Source organism: Crocodylus siamensis, chromosome 2 (genome assembly GCF_052110815.1).
Source record: "Crocodylus siamensis isolate JL-2025a chromosome 2, ASM5211081v1, whole genome shotgun sequence".
Classification (NCBI taxonomy): Eukaryota; Metazoa; Chordata; order Crocodylia; family Crocodylidae; genus Crocodylus; species Crocodylus siamensis.
Window position 1 is genome coordinate 94,332,924 of NC_143396.1, and position 19,666 is coordinate 94,352,589.

The 19,666-nt window shown below is 38.4% G+C and overlaps 1 protein-coding gene across 6 annotated transcripts in view; it reads right to left on the bottom strand.

The window, feature by feature from the left end:
* The window catches only part of LRBA (LPS responsive beige-like anchor protein), a 591,088-nt gene that overhangs the window by 380,959 nt on the left and 190,463 nt on the right, over positions 1-19,666 (bottom strand). For all 6 annotated transcript variants that reach the window (XM_090036376.1, XM_090036373.1, XM_090036375.1 and 3 more), the window contains exon 35: positions 11,188-11,252. In XM_090036376.1, the coding sequence (XP_089892502.1) occupies positions 11,188-11,252 (65 nt within the window). The remainder of the gene's footprint in view (positions 1-11,187; positions 11,253-19,666) is intronic.

Sequence of the window (19,666 nt, forward strand, 5' to 3'; positions counted from 1 at the left end):
AAAGTGGGGGTGATCACCCACCTATAATCAGTGCAGATCTTGAGAGGGAATACCTAGAGAGGCTGGATAGCTACAAGCTAACAGGACCTGATGAACTACACCCTAGAGTACTGAAAAAACTGGCCAACGTCATCACACCAATGACAAAGAGAACTCATGAGGTTCCAGAAGACTGGAAGAGGGTCCATGTGGTACCTATCTTCAATAAAGGAAGGAACAAGGGCACAGGGAACTTTAGGCTGATTAGCCTGACCTCAATCTCTATGACCGCCAACTTGACTTTGTTACAGGCAGGTCATGCCTGCTCATCCTCATCCCCTCCTATGATCAGGTAACTCACCACCTGGATAAGTGAGATGAGGCTGACGTCATATACTTGGATTTCAAAAAGGCCTTTGACTTGGTCTCCCACGATGTCCTCATGGTAAAACTGGCAAGGCGTGGCCTCAACAACTTAATGGGCCGGTGGCTAAGAACTGGATCAGAGGTTGGACCCAGAGAGTATTAATAGACAAAACCAAGTCAACATGGTGAAAAGTGACCAGTGGTGTCCCTCAAGGCTCAGTACTCACACCAGTGCTTTTCAACATTTTCATCAATTATTTGGACACAGGTGTGGAAAACATACTGGTAAAGTTTGCGGATGACACCAAGCTATGGGGAAGTGCAGGCATGCTGGAAGACAGGTTGAGGATATGGGCTGTCCTGAACAGGCTTGTAAAGTGGGCTGATCTAAACCTGATGATATTTAACATGGAGAAATGTAAAAATTGCTCCATCTGGGGAGAAATAACCCACAACTTACTTACAGGCTTGGCGGTGCTATATTAGTCAGCACCACAACCGAAAGACACCTAGGGTCACGCTCAACCATAAAATGAATGTGAGCCACCAATGCGATGTTATAGCTGGCAAAGCAAACAACACCTTGGCATGGATCAACCGACGCATCACAAGCAAAACCAAGGATGTCATCATCTCACTCTACTCGGCACTGGTGAGACCGCAGATGGAGTACTGCATCCAGTTCTGGGTGCTGCAGTTCAAGAGGGATGTGGAGAAGCTGGAAAGAGTCCAAAGGAGGGCCACATGAATGATTAGAGGTCTGAGAACAGACCATATGAGAAGAGGCTGAAGGACTTGGGACTGTTCAGCCTGGAGAAGAGAAGACTCACAGGGGACTTGGTGGCAACCTTTAAGTATATAAGGAGTGAACATCAGGGGCTAAGAGAACACCTGTTCATTAAGGCACTAAAGGGGAAGACTAGGGATAATGGTCATAAACTGATAGAGGAGTGCTTCGGATTAGACATTAGGAAAAACTTCTTTGTGGTTCATGTGTCCAGAATCTGGAATAGACTTCCCACAGAGGTGGTACAATTACCTGCTCTGGGGATCTTCAAAAGACAACTGGATGCACATCTTGCTGGGGTCATCTAACCACTGCAGTCTTTCCTGTCTTGAGCACGGGGGCTGGACCTGATGATCTGTGGGGTCCCTTTCAGCCCCTAACTTCTATGAATCTATAAGACTCTATCATAACTTAGCCTTTTCTTTGCATTTTCTCTGATAAGGCAGTATCCCTACGCAGCTTCTCTAGTCTTCAAAAGTATTAACTAAAGTATTAACATGCTAAAATATTAACACTTAAATTGGCCAAATTAACCCATACATTATATATCTACATAGAAGCAGCATAATCTGCCAAAAAGTGACCAGGAGTGACAGCTGTCATTAAAGGAAACAAAAAAAGAAAACATCAGAAGACAGCTGCAGTTTCTCAGCATCTTTCTGAGTCAAAACATAGACTGTTATTTAGACACCTAAAACATTTAAGGATCTATTTTTAAACACTTAATTTTGAAAATGCTGGCTTTAGCTTCTCTTTCCCATTTGATTTAACAGTATTAACTTTATTTGAATGCAATCTTTTGCTCCAAGAATAACCCACCGCTTCCAAAAGAAACTTCACTTCTTTACCTTTGCATTTGTGTCAGCCGGGCAGACCATTATGCAGACACAAGTTCTCATTGTTTCAACATTAGTACTATATTTGTCATCTTTATCTTCATTTTTATACATTTACACACCATACCAACTAAGCCAAATATTAGAGTGGTTGTTAAGAAATTACTTGTAGAGGGAAAATTGTTTTCTTTTAGTCTAAGAATTATTAAATTTATCAAATAAATATCAGATTTACTTAATAATTAACAGACTAATTTTAAGGCCAGAAAGAATCATTATAATTTAAGCTGCCCCCCACATATCACTGTTCAAAGACTCTTACTCAGTTATTTCTACATCAGGTCCATTAGCTAGAGCATGTTTTTCAGAAAGATATTTAGGTCTTGTATTGAAATCTTGCCTATATGAGGTCTTTAATATCTAGGCACAGCTATGAATGTTCCAGCAGTTAATTACTGCCCTTGTTAAAAGTATGCACCTTATTTCTAGTCAAAAGTTATCTAGCTTCCAACTATTACATGGCTTCTTCCTAAAAAGCCATCTAACAACTTGCTGTCCCACAAATATTTTCAGACCTATATCAGGGTATGTTTGAAACTGGTCTTGGCAGAAAAACACCATTCTCAAAAGTCAAAGGAGAATGTTCTCAATTTAAGCATCCTTTTCCAACAACTTCTGACTCGTCAGGGAAAAAGTGAGAGAGAAATGGAGACCCAATTTAAATCAAATCTCCTGCGCATGTGAATTATGTGGAACCAGAAGTGATCAGAGCTATCATGTTGAGTAGGGGTGTCAAACATACAGCCTGCAGGCCTGATCTTGCCCACAGAGCTGCTCTATTCAGTCTGCTGGGCTACTAGCAGTCAGGGGAATTTGGAGGCATGGCTAGCAGTGACAGGGTATGCTGCAGAATCCGGGGGTCTACTGGATATTTGCATCAGCAACAGACAGGGCAGGCGAGGGCTGTACTAACACAGCCCTACTTGCCCTGTGCTCACTACCAGTACTGTGTATGCTGCCTCTACCAGGCCATGTGCTACAGAAGGAGGCCTAAACAGTGTTTGCAACCCTCAGTTCCATACTGAAAAGCAATGCTGCTGCCATGAATGAGGGATTCATGAAAAAAAGAAATTAATTAATTTGTATGTGGTTAATTTAAGACAATGGTCAAACAGACCACAAAAACTTTTTCTTGAAGAAACTGTACAGTGGTTTTATATAATAAATACAGGGTGCTGACAGATGTGCAGCTCCCTGCTATAACTCATGGCGCTTTACAGAAAGTGCCATGAGTTACAGCAACCCCACCCCCCACAACCCTACAGATGTTCTCTGTTGGGTTGGGGGGGGCCAAGGTCCACTTTGGAGCCAGCTGCATCTCCACTGCCCCTCTCCCCTAGCCCCACCCCACACCCCCTCCCAGTTCCAGCACTGTCTTCAGGATGGGAGGGGGAGAAGGGAGCTCAGGTTGGGGTTTGCCCAGCCTGCATTGGAGGCTAGGATGGATGAATTGGAGCCCCCACCTTGAAGAGGGAGTGAGGGGGTCTCCAATCCACCTGCCCCCTCCTCCAGCACAAATTGGACAAACCTCAACCTGAGCTCCCTTCTCTCCCTCCAATTTTGAAGACAGTACTGGGGACCATCTGTTGGGTTGGGGGTTGCTGTAAATCATGATACTTTCTGTGAAGTGCCATGAGTTACAGCGGGGAACTGCACATCTGTCAGCACCCTGTATTTATTATACAAGACCAGTGTACAGTATCTGTATAATCTCTCTCACAGTTTCTTAAAGTTTATTGTGGTCTGTTTGACCTTTGTCTTATATTAACTATATACAAATTCATAGTTTCTGTGACGCTGCATCAGCCCAGCCCTACTTCCAGTGCACACTGACAGAAGTTAATGAAGGTGTTCCACTTTGGAATGCCTTCATTTGAACCCTCACGTAACAAGGTTCAAATTGTTGTGCAATCGTTGTGTATGTTTAAAGTGCTTTGTAGTAATGTACTTCTGTCAGGACATGGCTGTAGGTGCTTTCAGGGGGCTGATCACATGACAATGTCACTTCTGTCAGTGCCCCCAGTGTAGTGTAGTACTATAATATTTCAAAGTTGATATTTTTGGTCCCCTGCATTTTGAATTAATGAGGTTTTACTGTGCTGAGAAAGGAAGTCTGTACATAAAAATGAAACAACTTAAGACCAGAATAGATGTGGTAAGGTTGGCAGAATTGTACCCTATTTTCTCACATACAGCACCCTAGAATAAGATATACAGTTGGTTTTGAAAGTCAGAATGATGAAAAAAGATATTTCTAGTAGTAACTAATTCAGTATCAGCAGCTATGGAGCTGAGCTTGCTCACTGTTCTGCTCCCTGTGGATTATGCACAGACTTTACTTTTGCTTTGGCACAGTATAAAGCAGAAACTGCCTTTACATATAATATACACTGCAATTTCCAGCAGCTGTTTTTTTGGGGGGGAAATTGTATGTTGTATGTGAGAAAATATTATATTTGGGAATCCAGGCAACACCACTATAAAAGACTGCTCCTAGTCTTCTTAAGACTGGGAGTATGAAGTAGACACAAGAAAAATTAATTAAAACATTAAGCTAACACCGGAAATGACAAAAAAAAAACAAAACAGTCGATAAGGAAAAGGTGCCCTTGATTAGATATTGCTGCAATCAGACAGGAAAATTCTGAACTTTGTGCCCTACAAAAAAAAGAAAGGAAAAAATAATCATGGGCTACTAACTGACCTCACTTCCCCTACGACGTTTGCTTGCAAGACAGGGTGCCAAAACAGGCTCTATTACCCTGAATGTCAACGTGATAAAAATACTACTTGATACAGAAGTGTCATGGACCCTAATCAATAGTCAACAAATTTCTATGAAAGACTTAAATCAAGAGAAAACTAAGAAAAAAAAAGCCTTCTGTATACAGAACACCAGAGGGTATATCACACTTCTAGGCATAGGAAGCCAGCAATATAGCAGGCAGATGACAAAAGACTGATCTCAATGACAATTTGTGTTTAAGTGAAGAATTTCTCATCCCAGCTAACTTACTAATTGAAAACCCAGCATCTTGCATGGTTGTTAAATCAGTGGTCAAGCAGGGAAAAACTTCGTATCTTTTAAGTGGACCATGATACCTTTGAGAAAGTTCAGGAAAAATTAGAAGACTGAGATACAGGGCGAATGGTAGAAGTACCAAAGAGGAGAAATTAATTTTTTTTCAGAGAAGAGGAGCTGGAAATAGAAGCTTTGTGGAATACATTTACTAACTTAGGACAACCTCAAGGTGAAGGCCACTCCCTAAAAATAAAATATGTCAGTGATCAGCACTGACAGAATACCCATGTAGACATAAACATTCTACAAGATGGGACAAAAAAAAAAGAACAAAAAAGAAATAATGGGAGGAAAGGTTACTTTATGCTAAAGGTCACAAAAGAAACAGGCATTTCCAAAAGTCCACAGGGAATCAATCCTGAAAGCAGAACACACCCATCCCTTCGACTAGACACTTGGGGAAAAGAAAATATATGCCAGAATCCCAGCCTGGCATATACTGCTGCGAGTGTCTAACTCATATTTTGGACGGTAAAGGTGATTAGTTATAGTGGAATAAAGTGCCTTGTGCCTAGCACAAGGATTAATTAAATACTAATTTTTTTCCTTTATTAAAAAAGCGCTCAAGCTTCTTGGCTTCTTTCCCCCCGCACAGTTCCCGCCTTCCACTTGGCTCACCATGCAACAGCCTAAACAGCAGAAGTCACCAGTAAACCCATTTTAATCCATTCCGTATAGGCAACATTGATTTTGCTAATTTCTTTTGATGAGAATGTCATGAAAGGCTAAATCAAACACCTTACAAAGATTTAAATATGTCAGCCTTTATCAACTGAACACACCATTTGAAAGTACAGGGAAGCAATTTCCCAGATATCATCGATGTCAGTTACAGTTTAAGAAAATATTCTCAGCTTTACTCCTCCAAAGAAATCATGCCTGCTGACCTTTAGGTCCTGGGTCAAGTTCCTTCCCTACAATCACCATATTAAATTGCAGCTATCAGCTAGGAGGCAGCCAGTCACATACATTCCCCTCCCCTTTCTGGTCAGAAATAGATCTGTCATAATTACAAAACACTGGATAACTATTATTATACGTGCACACTGTCAGCCTTAAAAATAAATCAGATAGGAATGATGATTAAAATATGTTCTTTTAGAATCTACTGCAGTCAAGGGAGTGCTCTTATTTCACAAGTAGGGACCTACCTAATTTGTGGGGGCTGCCCCCTGATTTTGCAGTTTGAGTGTGGCATGAATTGCCATTTTCGTGGTGGAGTGCAGCAAGGCCCCCTTCCCCTCCATGCCTCCAATTGGCTATGGAAATCCTGCCCCTCCCTCCTCCAGATGGTCATCTGTCAATCTCTGGGGAGGGGCAGGACTTCTGAGGCCCCTCAGCCAATCAGAGGTGTGAGTGGCGCCACATTCTGTTGTGAACATTTACCCTCCTTTCCCTCCTCCCCATGCTTCAGGATGCCAGGACTTTCTGCCTCTATTTGTAGCTCGCTCCCCTAGCCCCCTTCCCTCCCCCCCCTCACTTGCTGGGTATTTTCTAGCTTTTTTGTAGTCCTGTGTTTTTTTGCAAGGACCAGGCTTTTTCATGTGGGAGCTACCAAGTCCACAGTTTCTGCAAAAATCACAAAATATCAAATTTGGTAGGTCCTTATTCATGAGCACTTACTGTTTCTTTTCAGCACTGGAACATAGTCCCCAAAAGTTAACTTGCCTTCAAAAACATGAGATTCTTTTTTAAAAATACTGTTTTTCAAATTGCCTTACAGAACTGACACAGAACATGAAAAATAGCATTTAAAAAAGATACTTTTACTAAATATTCACAACTTCTAATTTTTCTTTACAACAGTGAGAACTAGAAATTTACATCTGTTTTAAATGAAAACTGGGACTTTTGAGTAATAAGCTGGTTCTAACAGCTTGAGCCCTAAGATACCACACATTCATGGTATTGCAAGACTTAGAAACAGCCTAAATATTTTTGCCTTTTTTTGTGTGACTCTACCCTCTATTACTCTTCTGCAATTTTTCCTTGATTCAAGAAAAAAACAAATTTTAAAGAGAAAATTTAAAAAGCATATGCTGTGAGACATGTTATGTTTGTAGCACTATAGACCTTATAGCACAATGAAAAGCTAACATGTATGCATTCAAGGTGCCTATGGCAAAACAAAGATAGTGGGTCCATTACACGAAAGTTCCTGTTTCAAACAGGAACTTCTTCACAGTGCTACACAGAACATATGAACACTTATATGTAGTGCTGCCAGAAGTATCTCTTGGTCCTCCAGCATCCCACAGTACTCTGCTGTAGTTCTACTTCCCAAAGTGGCTGACAGAGCTACTGCTGCCCCAGGGGACCTGTGCATGGGAGCAGTGTAAAAAGCAGTAACAGGAGAGAAGGCAATTACTGCTGAGAGGAACAGCAGCAGCAAGAGCTTTTAAACGCAGCCACAAGTAAGGGGATGAGGAGAATGGTTCTTCTTGGCCTCATAACCTAAAGAGGTATGCGAGTGCAAGAGGAAAGCTGTCTTTGACAGTTGCTTGTCCTGGTTTGGTTCCAATCTGGGTCCTAGAGCAGCAGCTGACCCTCTCCCCACTCAAGAGTAGCAGCAGTGTTAAATACATCACTGGGAGTGACTGAGCTTACTGACAGGCTCCTTTGGGGGAAGGGCAAAGCAAATGAGCCCTACTGCCCCCTGGCTTAAATTGGGATGCACTGTACTAAAATACCTAACTTAACTGCACCTTCATCTAATAAGGTCACAGGCAAAATTATATTTATTTCATTGTGTTAATTGCAACATGCCACATGTTCAATCAATTTATCACACAACAATGGCAAACCAGACACAAAGATGTTCCATAAAAACATCAGATGGTGCTTTAATTTGGATGTGTGGTCTGTAAAGTCTTGCCGTGCAGCACAGAATTGGTGCTGGGCAACAAGCAAAGACTGGCTTTGCTGTGGGCACTCTGCAGGGGGTTGCTCCTGGTCTGGCCAGCAAACCAGCTTGGGTATACTCACCTGGCCTACAGGGCCAGATAAGTTTGACAGTCCTGCTCTAAGGATACTGCTTGGGGCAAAAAGTCTCCAGTCTAAGACAAGACATGTAAAACAAATGAGAGAATATACATGGCCACTTGAAGAAGAAATCCACATTCACATCATTTCAATTACTCCAAGCTCCAAGCTATTGCTTACCTTTATAAACTGTTCTAACTTGCTATAGTTTTGAAGGACTTACGCTTATAGTGATCTTTAGTAGCATGAGTGGAATTTACATACATTACTACACTAACTGTAATAAAAATTTACCGCACAACCTCATCAGCTTCTATCAATTATTATGCAATTGTATAATATGAACGTACCAACTAAATTCAACTCCTTTTGGAAGAATAAGACTTGCTGGCACAGAAGTCCATAAGTTCCCCTGGCACAGAAGTCCATAAGCTCCCCCCACCCAGCATCTTTTACATGAAGATGCAGTTACCCGACTTGTATGTAGAGACAGTTAGTTCAGGGAATCCCAATTTCAAATGGTTATGGAAATGCAGCAAAACTTCCAGTACACTATTTCTAAAAAGAGTAAAATGGCCTTCAAAAAGAAATAAAGGAAGTTATCATGAGTTGCGATTCCTAAAGATAATACAACACACTGAAGTACTTTGTTGTACTTTGAAAACAACAGTAGTGGAAGGGTGATGGACTGGATGATGTCTGAGACAGAAAAAACCTATTGCTTTAAATTCCATGAAGTTTTATGCCTCCTCCCACCCCATTTTTTTCTTGCTTTCATTCTTATTATTGTTAGTGATATATACCCACCATAGTGTAATCACTAATTACACTAAGTTCATCCTTAGAGTTTACACCTTTCAAGTACCTGTAAACTTCTGTCTTCTCCCATCAGCAGCACCTTGTCATCTCTTAGCCAAATTTGCAGCACTTAATTCCTTATCGACAGGACTTTATGTATCTAGTGTGATCATACCGTCATGTAAGTGACCTCATAATATATCATTTTAAAGGGTGTTGGCTAAGTGATCTGAAATTTAAACCTTTATTTAACATAAATGGTTTAATTTTTAGGGTTGTTGAGATAAATTTTTGGAAAAAATACATATACTGATTTAGCATTTTTTCTGACAATATCTTTTATTGGGCCAACTTCATAGCTGGGAGGAATTTTAGACAAATTTCCAAGCACAAGGTAATCTTTCTCCAGACTTAGGTCAGGGGAACGATTGAGGAAGGTTACTTTGTATCCAAAAGTTTTTTTTTAAATTTGTCTTAATTATGCAGCTGGTCCTGTAGAAGATATAACCCAAAACAATCCTTGCTTCTCACACTTCCTGGACACCATCACTCCAACACTACCATTCACTTAGAAAAAGCAAGTTAAGCATGCTAATAGTCTATATACAAATGAAAGAGAGAATAAAAGGACACATTTTTACAAATTGCTTCTTCTCATCTGTTGAGGATTAGATTCCCAGTTTATAGAACAACTGTATCACTTGAGTCAGGCATGAAATGAAGTAAGAAATACTTGATTCAGATATTTTTCTACTAACCAAAGCCATGTTTTCTAGTTTTTGAAAGATAATTTGTTCATGAGCATAGCTCAACCAATTCTACAAAGTCTAGGCCATAAATTACCCCTGTAATTTATATGGGGTTCCCATCTGTGTAAAAAAAAAAAGGTAATAAGTCTTTAAAAGAAAACAGTCAACTGAATATCTTTACAGATATGATCTCTGAAAATCTGATTTAGATGATGAGAGGATCTTTTTGGTGAATGTTACTTACAACTACGACTCCATAACTGATTTGTTAATGATACCCATCTTACCCCGCTGAATCTAACATGGTTGTTTACGTGTGTAGAGGAGAACCATGTTATCTATACTAATAAAACATTAATCAAGGGCCAAATTTATGGCAGGCACTCTATAAATGAGGTCAAGGAAGGTCAGACACATAATTGGAAACAACTACAGAGTAGATCTTAGCACAGTAACTGAACACCTTCTTTATTTTTCTTTGGCCCTTGGGATCAAGACTGGTAGCAGAACATTCTTATCCACCTTGGAATTATATTCCTCTAGCCATAAACCCAAGCAAACTCAACCATAAAAGGTTTCATTATGTTTGAGAACCTCTGTAAATTTTAAAAGAAAAAAATATTAAATAGTTATTATCTCTATTCCTTAATATTTCAAAGATTCTTTTCTATTGCATTATTTTCTATCGTTCGACAGAAAAAGTTTATCCTCTTTTCATTCTGATCATTTCAACACATATCCTAATCTTACAAAGTTGATTTTTACTGTTCTCCACTTCCTTTTGCTGTAAATTCAAGTTTTGTTTTGTTTTTAAATGGAAAAACGCCTTGTCATGATGCTCTCCAGTTAACTCACTAGGGCTTCTTAAGAAGCCTTCAGAGAAAGTAAGTGTTGCTCTTTGTCTGCTTTACTAATCAATTGCTAATGAAGGAAATATTGATAATTCTGATGAGTCAAGTCCGCAAGCCAAAGTTCACGGCCCTGTCCCCTGCTCTATCATTTCCAATAAATCTCAGTAATTTATATAGAGTTATTGATAGAACATTAAAACCTGGTGATAACATTAAGAGGGTTTAGATTTTTTAAGCATTTGTAGTCATATATTACATTATCCACTTCAGTTCTACTGTATAATGAATATGTGGAAGGTTGGCTGAATACAATATAAATTTTGGAGATAAAAATTAGAAATACTTGCACTTCACCCAACTACACTGAAAGGATTAATAGGAATTATAGTGTCCAGTATATGAGTCCAAATAGGAAGAAAGAAAATCTATAACACATTGCTGATGCAGTATACTTAATATATCTACCAGAAGAACTAAGTTTCTATAAAAAACGTATTAAAATATTTAGACTACCAAGAGTATTAAAGGGATGAAATACTTGTTTGCAAAACTTATAATGATTGACTAAAGAGACCTGCATTCCTGGTCAGTAATATAAGCAGGAGAAAGTATTAGTGACTACAGATTAAAAATCATGGGCCTCACAAAGTGCAGAAAGGTAAAATGAGAGAGCCATCAAATATTTTTACATAGTTACCTTCCCTCGTTGACAAGTTCAATAAAGGCTAGGCCTGCATTCTTCTGTATTGAGTTCTGCCACTCCTATAAAATTAAAGAGAAGGAAGAATAAATGAGTTGTGTAAAAAATTAAACAACAATATACCATTTCTAATCAAAATTATCAGACTATAATAAAGGCATTTTCTTTGTACTTTCAACAACTTCCATCTTCACCAATTACATTTTAAAACACCACATTGAGTTCAATTTTAGAAGGAATCCACCATTAGTATGAAGAAATAATGAAATGGCACTAATTTAAAGTTAGTCACAAGTTCCCAGAAAGAATGTTAAACTGTTGCATCTTCTTCTTTTGACTCCAGTTTGTTTATTTTCCTCTTTAAAAATATGTCACACAAATTAAACAAGCAGGCCAGTGCCTACAGTTGTTAAGTTTTGTGTCAGCAAAATTAGTTAATGTAGCCCAGGTATTTGCTACACTTCTTTCAGTTTAAATTTTAAGTCCTACATTTTCACATTCATTATAGTTTTTCTTACTCTTTAAGCAATTAATTTGACTATGTATTGGTTACACTGATGCCATCTCCTTATTTCCCCATCATAAGGCCATCTATCAAATCCCTTCTACATTTTCATGTCCTCTAGTATTAGATCATGGATACACACTTTCATTTCATATATCTGCCTCTATTAGAACTTCTTTTCTAATAGAGAAGTGCAACAGAAGTACACCATACTGTATATCCATCAGATCCACCGGGATGTTTAAGAGTAACAGAACTTCTCCCTATACAGAGTGTGTGTTTTATTGAATGCTACCTGCTCCAGTATCACATGCTACCTTTAAACATTCCATGAACAGAAGAAAGAGGGTTCTTTTTCTGCCAATAAATGGCAGATAGATGCTCTGGTCTTACACATGCTTATCCAATATCCATATCTAGCTTTCAAGATTTAATTTTAAGTTTGGTACAATTAAAAATCATGTCTAGTTTTTATTTTGTTTCTCAAAGCCATGGTCACTCATGTCAGTACTACTATCTTGCCCTTTTCACCTCACCAATATTAATAATAAATCAATAAAAAAAATGAAAAATTCTCAAGATTTCTTAAGATCAGTAGGATATTTTGAAGCACAGGATTTTTTCCACCTGACCAAGTCAGCAGGTGAAAAAAGGTCACCTTATTTTGCCCTTTCATTTATTAAAACAGCACACAAATTATAATTACATCATCTTTTTCAGTCAGTGGCTTACACATTAGATCACACAAAAATCAATAGCTCAGCATTGTTTTTTTCTGCTTTAAGTATCAAGCAAGACAAAACATAAAGGATTTAGATTTCAAACTCCACTGCGTGTTTTGTAGAACATATTTTTAGCTGGGTCCTCATTTTGTTGCAACATGAGCGTCCTGAACAATTGTCAAAGTTACTATCTATAACATGACTAAACAGGTTATTTGCATCCTAAGTGCAATGACTGACATAGAAATCACAGGCAAAAACGGCATTCTGTCCAACTGTCAGAAGCTGGCATCAGACCATCCTGGAAGAGCCTAACAAGAAGCCCAAAACATCTCTATGTTTAAGACTACAGATCCAAAAAAAGAAGTTCCCCTACCTACACTGAAGTAGGGGAAAATAGTTGCTACAAAATGGTAGTGCCCCATGAGATGAAGCTGAAGGGCTTCAGGCAGCCCAGAGAAGAAAAGAACATGCCTCCCAGGGCAGCCACATTAGACAGCAAAGAAAGTGGGGAAAAAAGGAAATAAATATTGGTTTGGACTTCTTCCTAAGGTTAAATCTGCTAAGACGCTCAAGAAACTCCAACAGGCCATTAAAGAAACTGAGGCATCTAAAGTGTACAGTATCATTTATTCCCTCAGGGCCAGGATACAAGGAGGAGTGGGGCTCTAAGACAGGAGTGCCAAACATACAGCCTGTGGAGCCATACAATTCAGCTAGTGGGTTTCTGGACAGGCTCTGGTCCTACACACTGCATACAATACACAGGCTAGACCTGCCACCACATATGCTGCAGGCAACACAGGGGTCAGTCTGGGTCACTGCATGCAGCCCATGCCCAAGCCCCATGTGCAGCACCAGGTCCAACCCACATGCTGTGGGCAGTGTATGCTTAGTGTCAGCCCTGGGGTCCTTATGCACAGGGAGCCTAGCAGCCAGCCACTCCAGTACGTGGCATGCAGGGCTAGACTGCCCATGTGTGCTGCACAGCACAGGGCATGTGCTCCAGGCAGCACTCCACCCAACAGCCCTGCGCACAGGTTCCAGGCTGGACAGGGCACCATACAGAGCAATCACCCTGGGCAGGTCCCCAGTACTATGTGCCATGCATGCATCATGCACAGGTCCCAGAGCTCACTGTGCATGTGGCCCTGGGGGATGGCACAGGGCACATGCTGCCCATAACATGTGAGCTGAACCTAACAGTGCATGTGGCACAGCGGGTTCAGGGCACAGACTGCACGCAGTGCCCTGGACCGACCCCCTAGGCTGCCTGCAGCACCGGGCTCATGCATCACAGGCAGCATGTACCCCATACCGGCTCTGGGGATTGGTGTGTGCAGGGCTTCATTCAGGACCCAGTGCTGTGGGCACTCTGCAGGGGGTTGCTCCTGGTCTGGCCAGCAAACCAGCTTGGGTATACTCACCTGGCCTACAGGGCCAGATAAGTTTGACAGTCCTGCTCTAAGGATACTGCTTGGGGCAAAAAGTCTCCGGTCTAAGACAAGACATGTAAAACAAATGAGAGAATATACATGGCCACTTGAAGAAGAAATCCACATTCACATCATTTCAATTACTCCAAGCTCCAAGCTATTGCTTACCTTTATAAACTGTTCTAACTTGCTATAGTTTTGAAGGACTGAAGCTTATAGCAATCTTTAGTAGCATGAGTGGAATTTACATACATTACTACACTAACTGTAATAAAAATTTACTGCACAACCTCATCAGCTTCTATCAATTATTAAGCAATTGTATAATATAAATGTTCCAACTAAATTCAACTTCTTATTGCAAAAATCTTTCCTTTCTCTATCATACTATGCACTAGCCTTCATGTGTTTTATAAACTTTGTTGTTATTGTTCCTACCTTCCTATCCACAGCTCTCATTACTGTCTTCGTATTGCCATCACTACACTGTTTCAAATTAGTCTAAGTATCTTTCAGTAGGTATTCTTCATTTTATTACGAGATACCTGGCACCATTTGGGGTGTTGTTATTAATGAACAAAAACACATCTGTAATTAACTCTAAAGTTTTTTCCACCTTAAATCACATAGTAAATGTTTACCATTGTATAATAATGTATTAATATATGATGAAACTTGTGGAAAAACATATAATGAACTATATAGCTCAAGAAAAGCAAATTAAAGATACATTGTGTTTTATGACAACATCCATCTGTTTCTTTATCCTGACAATGGCTTTTTCTTTTTCAGTAGCACTCACTACAATGCTTTAAAATCTCATTGGTGAAGATGGACATTGCCAGAAGTGAAAAGAAAAAGCATTTATCATGATGCATCTCAGCATTTTTCTACACATCACAAACAATTATCAAAGGCGGCATTAGTCTAAACAATTTCCTAAGCTACAGCTGAATGCATCCTACAGCTAGTTTTAATAGTTGAAAGAAAAGCTTAATGGTCATAGTCTTTCATGATCAATTCTATATTTCACCACACTACATACACCTCCACAACAATTACACTCTATGCATACTGCATTATTATATCAACATCTTAGTTATCCAACTCCCAAAGGTGTTGGCGAAAAACATGTTAAAAGCCTCAAACTCAACCACTAATGCAACTAAATAACTACAAAACACATTTCAGCACTTTAAAAAGGAATGACTGTAAGAACAGATCAACAAAGTCAATAATTTCATACCTGTCCTAGCTGTACCTAATTGCCCATCAGTTCCTATGGCTACCCCACTTCTACAGTGATGCAAGTTGCTAAGTTATGGTTGCACAAATGCCAGTATAGTCTTTAAAACGCATGCCTAAAAATAATTCAGACAATGCAGAGTCAAATGAATTTGGAAGTATATGGAAAACAAAAAGACATTGCATAAAATAAGAGGTCCTAGAGCTCTGAAAGCAGCAAAAATCCCTAATACCATATCTTTATATAAGATGGGAAAAGTCCTGTCCAGCTCTAAGAGGAGATGCACTAAAAACCAAAGCACACTAGGAAATCCAACACAGATTCCACCAAACAATTTGGAGCCACTAAGATCATCCTACCCAGAAAATATGGCGGACAGATGGGCAGAAACACCCAAGCCAAAGGCTCCCTTTGCCCTAATACATGATTTCCAGCAGGAGGGTAGAGCCACTCAGCCTCAAGGCAACTGACAACTGCCAATCCACATAGAAGAGCTTCTCCTTGGGACTCTAAAAAACAGTTCACATAGGAGATAAATGGATCCTCATCTTGCTCACTGCTTTTTGTTACTTTTTCCTTAAAAATAAGATGCTCTCTGGTTCTCTAAGTCAAGTATAACTACACATTTCCCTTAGGTAAAATTGCCTTCAAGAGCCACAGATTGAGCATGAATAGGCTTTTCTTTATAAATGAAACAAGCCAAATGGTTTCCTTCATTTACACACATAAAATTGCCCATCTTGTTGATACTTCAGTATGGAGAACTATGTTTTGGTTCAAATTTACACTTAAGTCTAGGAAATGCAGAGACAGGATGATGCCACCCCTCCCGCCACATACATACTGTATAAGGAACATTATAGTTTACAAAATGTTGTTTAATACATATGCTTTTTCCTTTGTAATTTCATCACACACATTCCAAGAACATCTCCTTTATGACAGTGATAAAATAAAGAAAAATCCAAATGTTATTTGAAACCAGTATATACTGTATACGGAATGTGTACAATCAAAAGTAACGTTAATACGTTTCATTGTTACTTTTTTTAGAAGCAGGTATTCACAAATATTTCAATTAAACAAACAAAATATTTCTATGTTATACAATAAGTTGAATCAAGGGTTTTTTAAACCATAAAAATATAAACATCCTAAGCTGCCCTATAGATACATGGTAACTGATGTTTTAAATTACCACATTATTATACAACTAGGAGTCTTTTATATCTCATCATATATATCAAATGCATATTCCACTTTTGACAACCCCTTATAACTACTTTTTATTTACATTAGTTAGACTCCAACAACTCGGTAGTATTTTTGAAGCAATAGACTAAAGTCTTAAAATTCATGAGAAAAATGTAGCAAATTGACCAACTGCTTCATCCTTCCCAATAAAGTTCTGTGATTTTTTCATAACTGAAATAAATTCTTAAACAAGTGAGAAGGATGACTTCAATCTTGACAACTGTGAATGGGGCACTAAGGAACAGGGTGGGAAATGTGTTAACATATGACTAAAGAGACATATTATACACTAGACTAAAGGTCAAATCTGCTCGAAAACTTGCTCATACAAAGATATAGTAATCTCTAAGTGCCTAAAGTAAACTATCAAGAACTTTTCAACAGTGTTTGTACTTGGTGTCAGCACTCTCTCAGCACCACATCTACTACAAGCTTCAGTAAATTCAGCAATAAAGTATATATAGTGAAATGTAGATTATCTCAGTGAGTTTTTCATAATAGAGAGGGAAAATTACACATTAAAGTGACACACTGTCAACCTAAAAAAATTCTACACAAAGTAGAGTTCAATTGCTTTAATGCATAGTGCTCTGACAATAGCAAGAATGAAATTCTTTTGCCACTGAAGTGTTGAGGCCAGTATCTCAAAGCAAGTTTTTAGTCAAATTAAGGAGAAGATAGGAAAAGAGCTTGGGAATGGCCTGTATTAAAACTCTACAAAAACTGTAAAACTATACATCTACGATGTCCTAAATGTAAGTAGTGAAGAAGCACTTTCAGAGCAGTTTGCAATGTATGCATCTATACATGCACACAACCACAAATAAAAGTGAAAATTAAGACTTGAAAATGCTCTAAAAAATTAAATATTTTAATTAACAAAATATACTATGCTATGTTACACAGTCAGGTATCTAACTGCATCTGAACCTGAGCAATTATGAAACAAAGTAGTTTGCAAATACTACTTAGTTTTACTCCAACCATGCAGAAAATAGCTGAACTGCTAGCAGAAATATGACACAAAACTCAATGGTGTTTTTGGATATACTCAGCATGGTACTATTCTACACTAAACAATGGACCCTCTATGAAAGCCTTAACCTAGCGCCAATCTAACCAAGTCAAGTTCTCTCACTAATCAATACAGAGGATTTAATTTCAATAAGGGTGATAAAAGTTGCTCTAACCCTACCCAGCTACAAGCTCTCAACAGATGATCATCATTAAGCCTCTATCAGGGTTCCACGTACTGAGGCTGTACAAATGTGTCCTATTAGTACATGGTCCGTTTGTTTGGCAACTCCAGTCTTCAAGACAAATGGCAGCTGCTGCCCTTGGAGGTCTGAAGTCAAGTCTTTAGGGAATCTCAAAGCCCAACTGGAAAAAGCAAGGCCTGTTCATTAGAGACAGCTCCAGGGGAAACTTGCAAGGCTGCCATTAGAACTATATAAAAGAGCTAATTATTTTTATAAGACTTTAAAAATATCAAATGCACTCAAATACAATAAAAGGTACTTACTATTTGCATTCCATTAAAAATGCATTGCTTTTCATCAAAAACCAGTGAGTGACAGTACACAATTAAATCGTTTCTGTTAAACAATTTTAATAAGTATGTCACCGAGGTGAAAATTGCATAAAAAATTAACTGGATGATAGTCTTTAGAGCATTGCTAAAAAGTTTGCATTTGGTATGAAGTTACGCTGATTGTATTTTGATTCTTTGTGAATATACACACTCCTAAAAATGCAAAAAAGCAGTTACAGCAAAAACTCAAGTGTTACAAGAACTCATCTGAGCAAACTGCATCAGTGATTCTGATATTTTAAATCCATACCAATTACTAAGAATTAGTAAGAGTTGGAAGGGCTAACTGCATCCTAAAATGTATTTGGTCCAATGAATATCAAAACTTAACACCGAGCAAAATACAGTAAGAAAAGCTAAAGACAAAAGACACTCTTCCCGGAAATCTCCCTTTATTTTATGCTGGAGAACGTGTAGTCCTTGGAAAATAAACTTTACTTATATTTGAAAAAATGTAGTTAGCTATGCAATAGAATCAATATATCACATTCTGAAATACTTTGCCAGTTGTATGCCATAACAATGCTATATTGAATTGAATTCAAACAGGTAAAAATAGGTCACAACTACAGAATATTTATTTCACAGTAACAACTTTTTCAAAAAGTATTATTCATTAGTGTTCCTTAATCTATTCTTGCATTCATATTACTTTCTGACAACCTAATTCAAAACAGCAATTACAATCATAGTCCTCATGTAAAAAGATGACAGAAAGCAACTATGTTAAACCAGTTTAAAGAATGAAACTGTAAAGAAAACAGATTAAGAATGATTTATATCAATGCCTAGTACTGAAGTTAATTACAACTGCCCCAATAAAATAGTGCCTTTATTATTGTACACCAAGTAATGACCTTAGATGCAGAAAACAGAACTCTTTCTGCTGACTTTTGCATGCTCAATCCCACAGCACACTACATTAAGAATTAAACAAGTACTAAATAACCCATACGAACCAGCAGTTTTTAACTAAAAGCAGAAGACTCCCCTGCTGTTTAACTATTTGGGGTATCTCATTGTGACCAGTGCTTCCTATAAACTGGTATTATGTTATGTGGTAAATACCTAAAATTGCCCTATAATGAGAGTTTAATTTCAATACTTAAAACTTGAGTTTAACTCGCAAAACTTTTACAGATTTTAAAAATAAATTACATATATATTAAATTGAGTCAACTAACTTACTAAAGCTTTAGTATTAAACTGAATTAACCTAAGCACAATGCCCATGCTGCCAAATATACATTTGCTATACCATAAGTTTATACAAATGTGACTTTTCCCTTCTCTGCGCAAGTATCTCCTAAAACAGACAAACCTACATGCAGACACAAAATGGCAAGATTAATTTCATACTTCCACAAGCTCTTCCAACCAGTTGCAGTCACTGTAATTTGTGGGAATGCACTATTTTGGAGCAGAGGTTGTGCATCAGGAAACAAAATTAACCTTACATCACCAGAACATTCATACATGACAACCAAAAAAAGAAACAACCTTATGAAATATAATACTATTCATTCATCAGAAGATGGTGACAAACAAAATGTCATATTTCAAGGTGCACGTCACCAGAATTCCTAGACAAAATATTCTTATTGTAGCATTTTTAGACCTTACATTAAAAGTTATAGTGCTCCTATAAAGGCATGTGCTGTATGAAATAAGAGATGAGTGATATCACATCCACAGACATTACATTAAGAACAGGCCGACTAC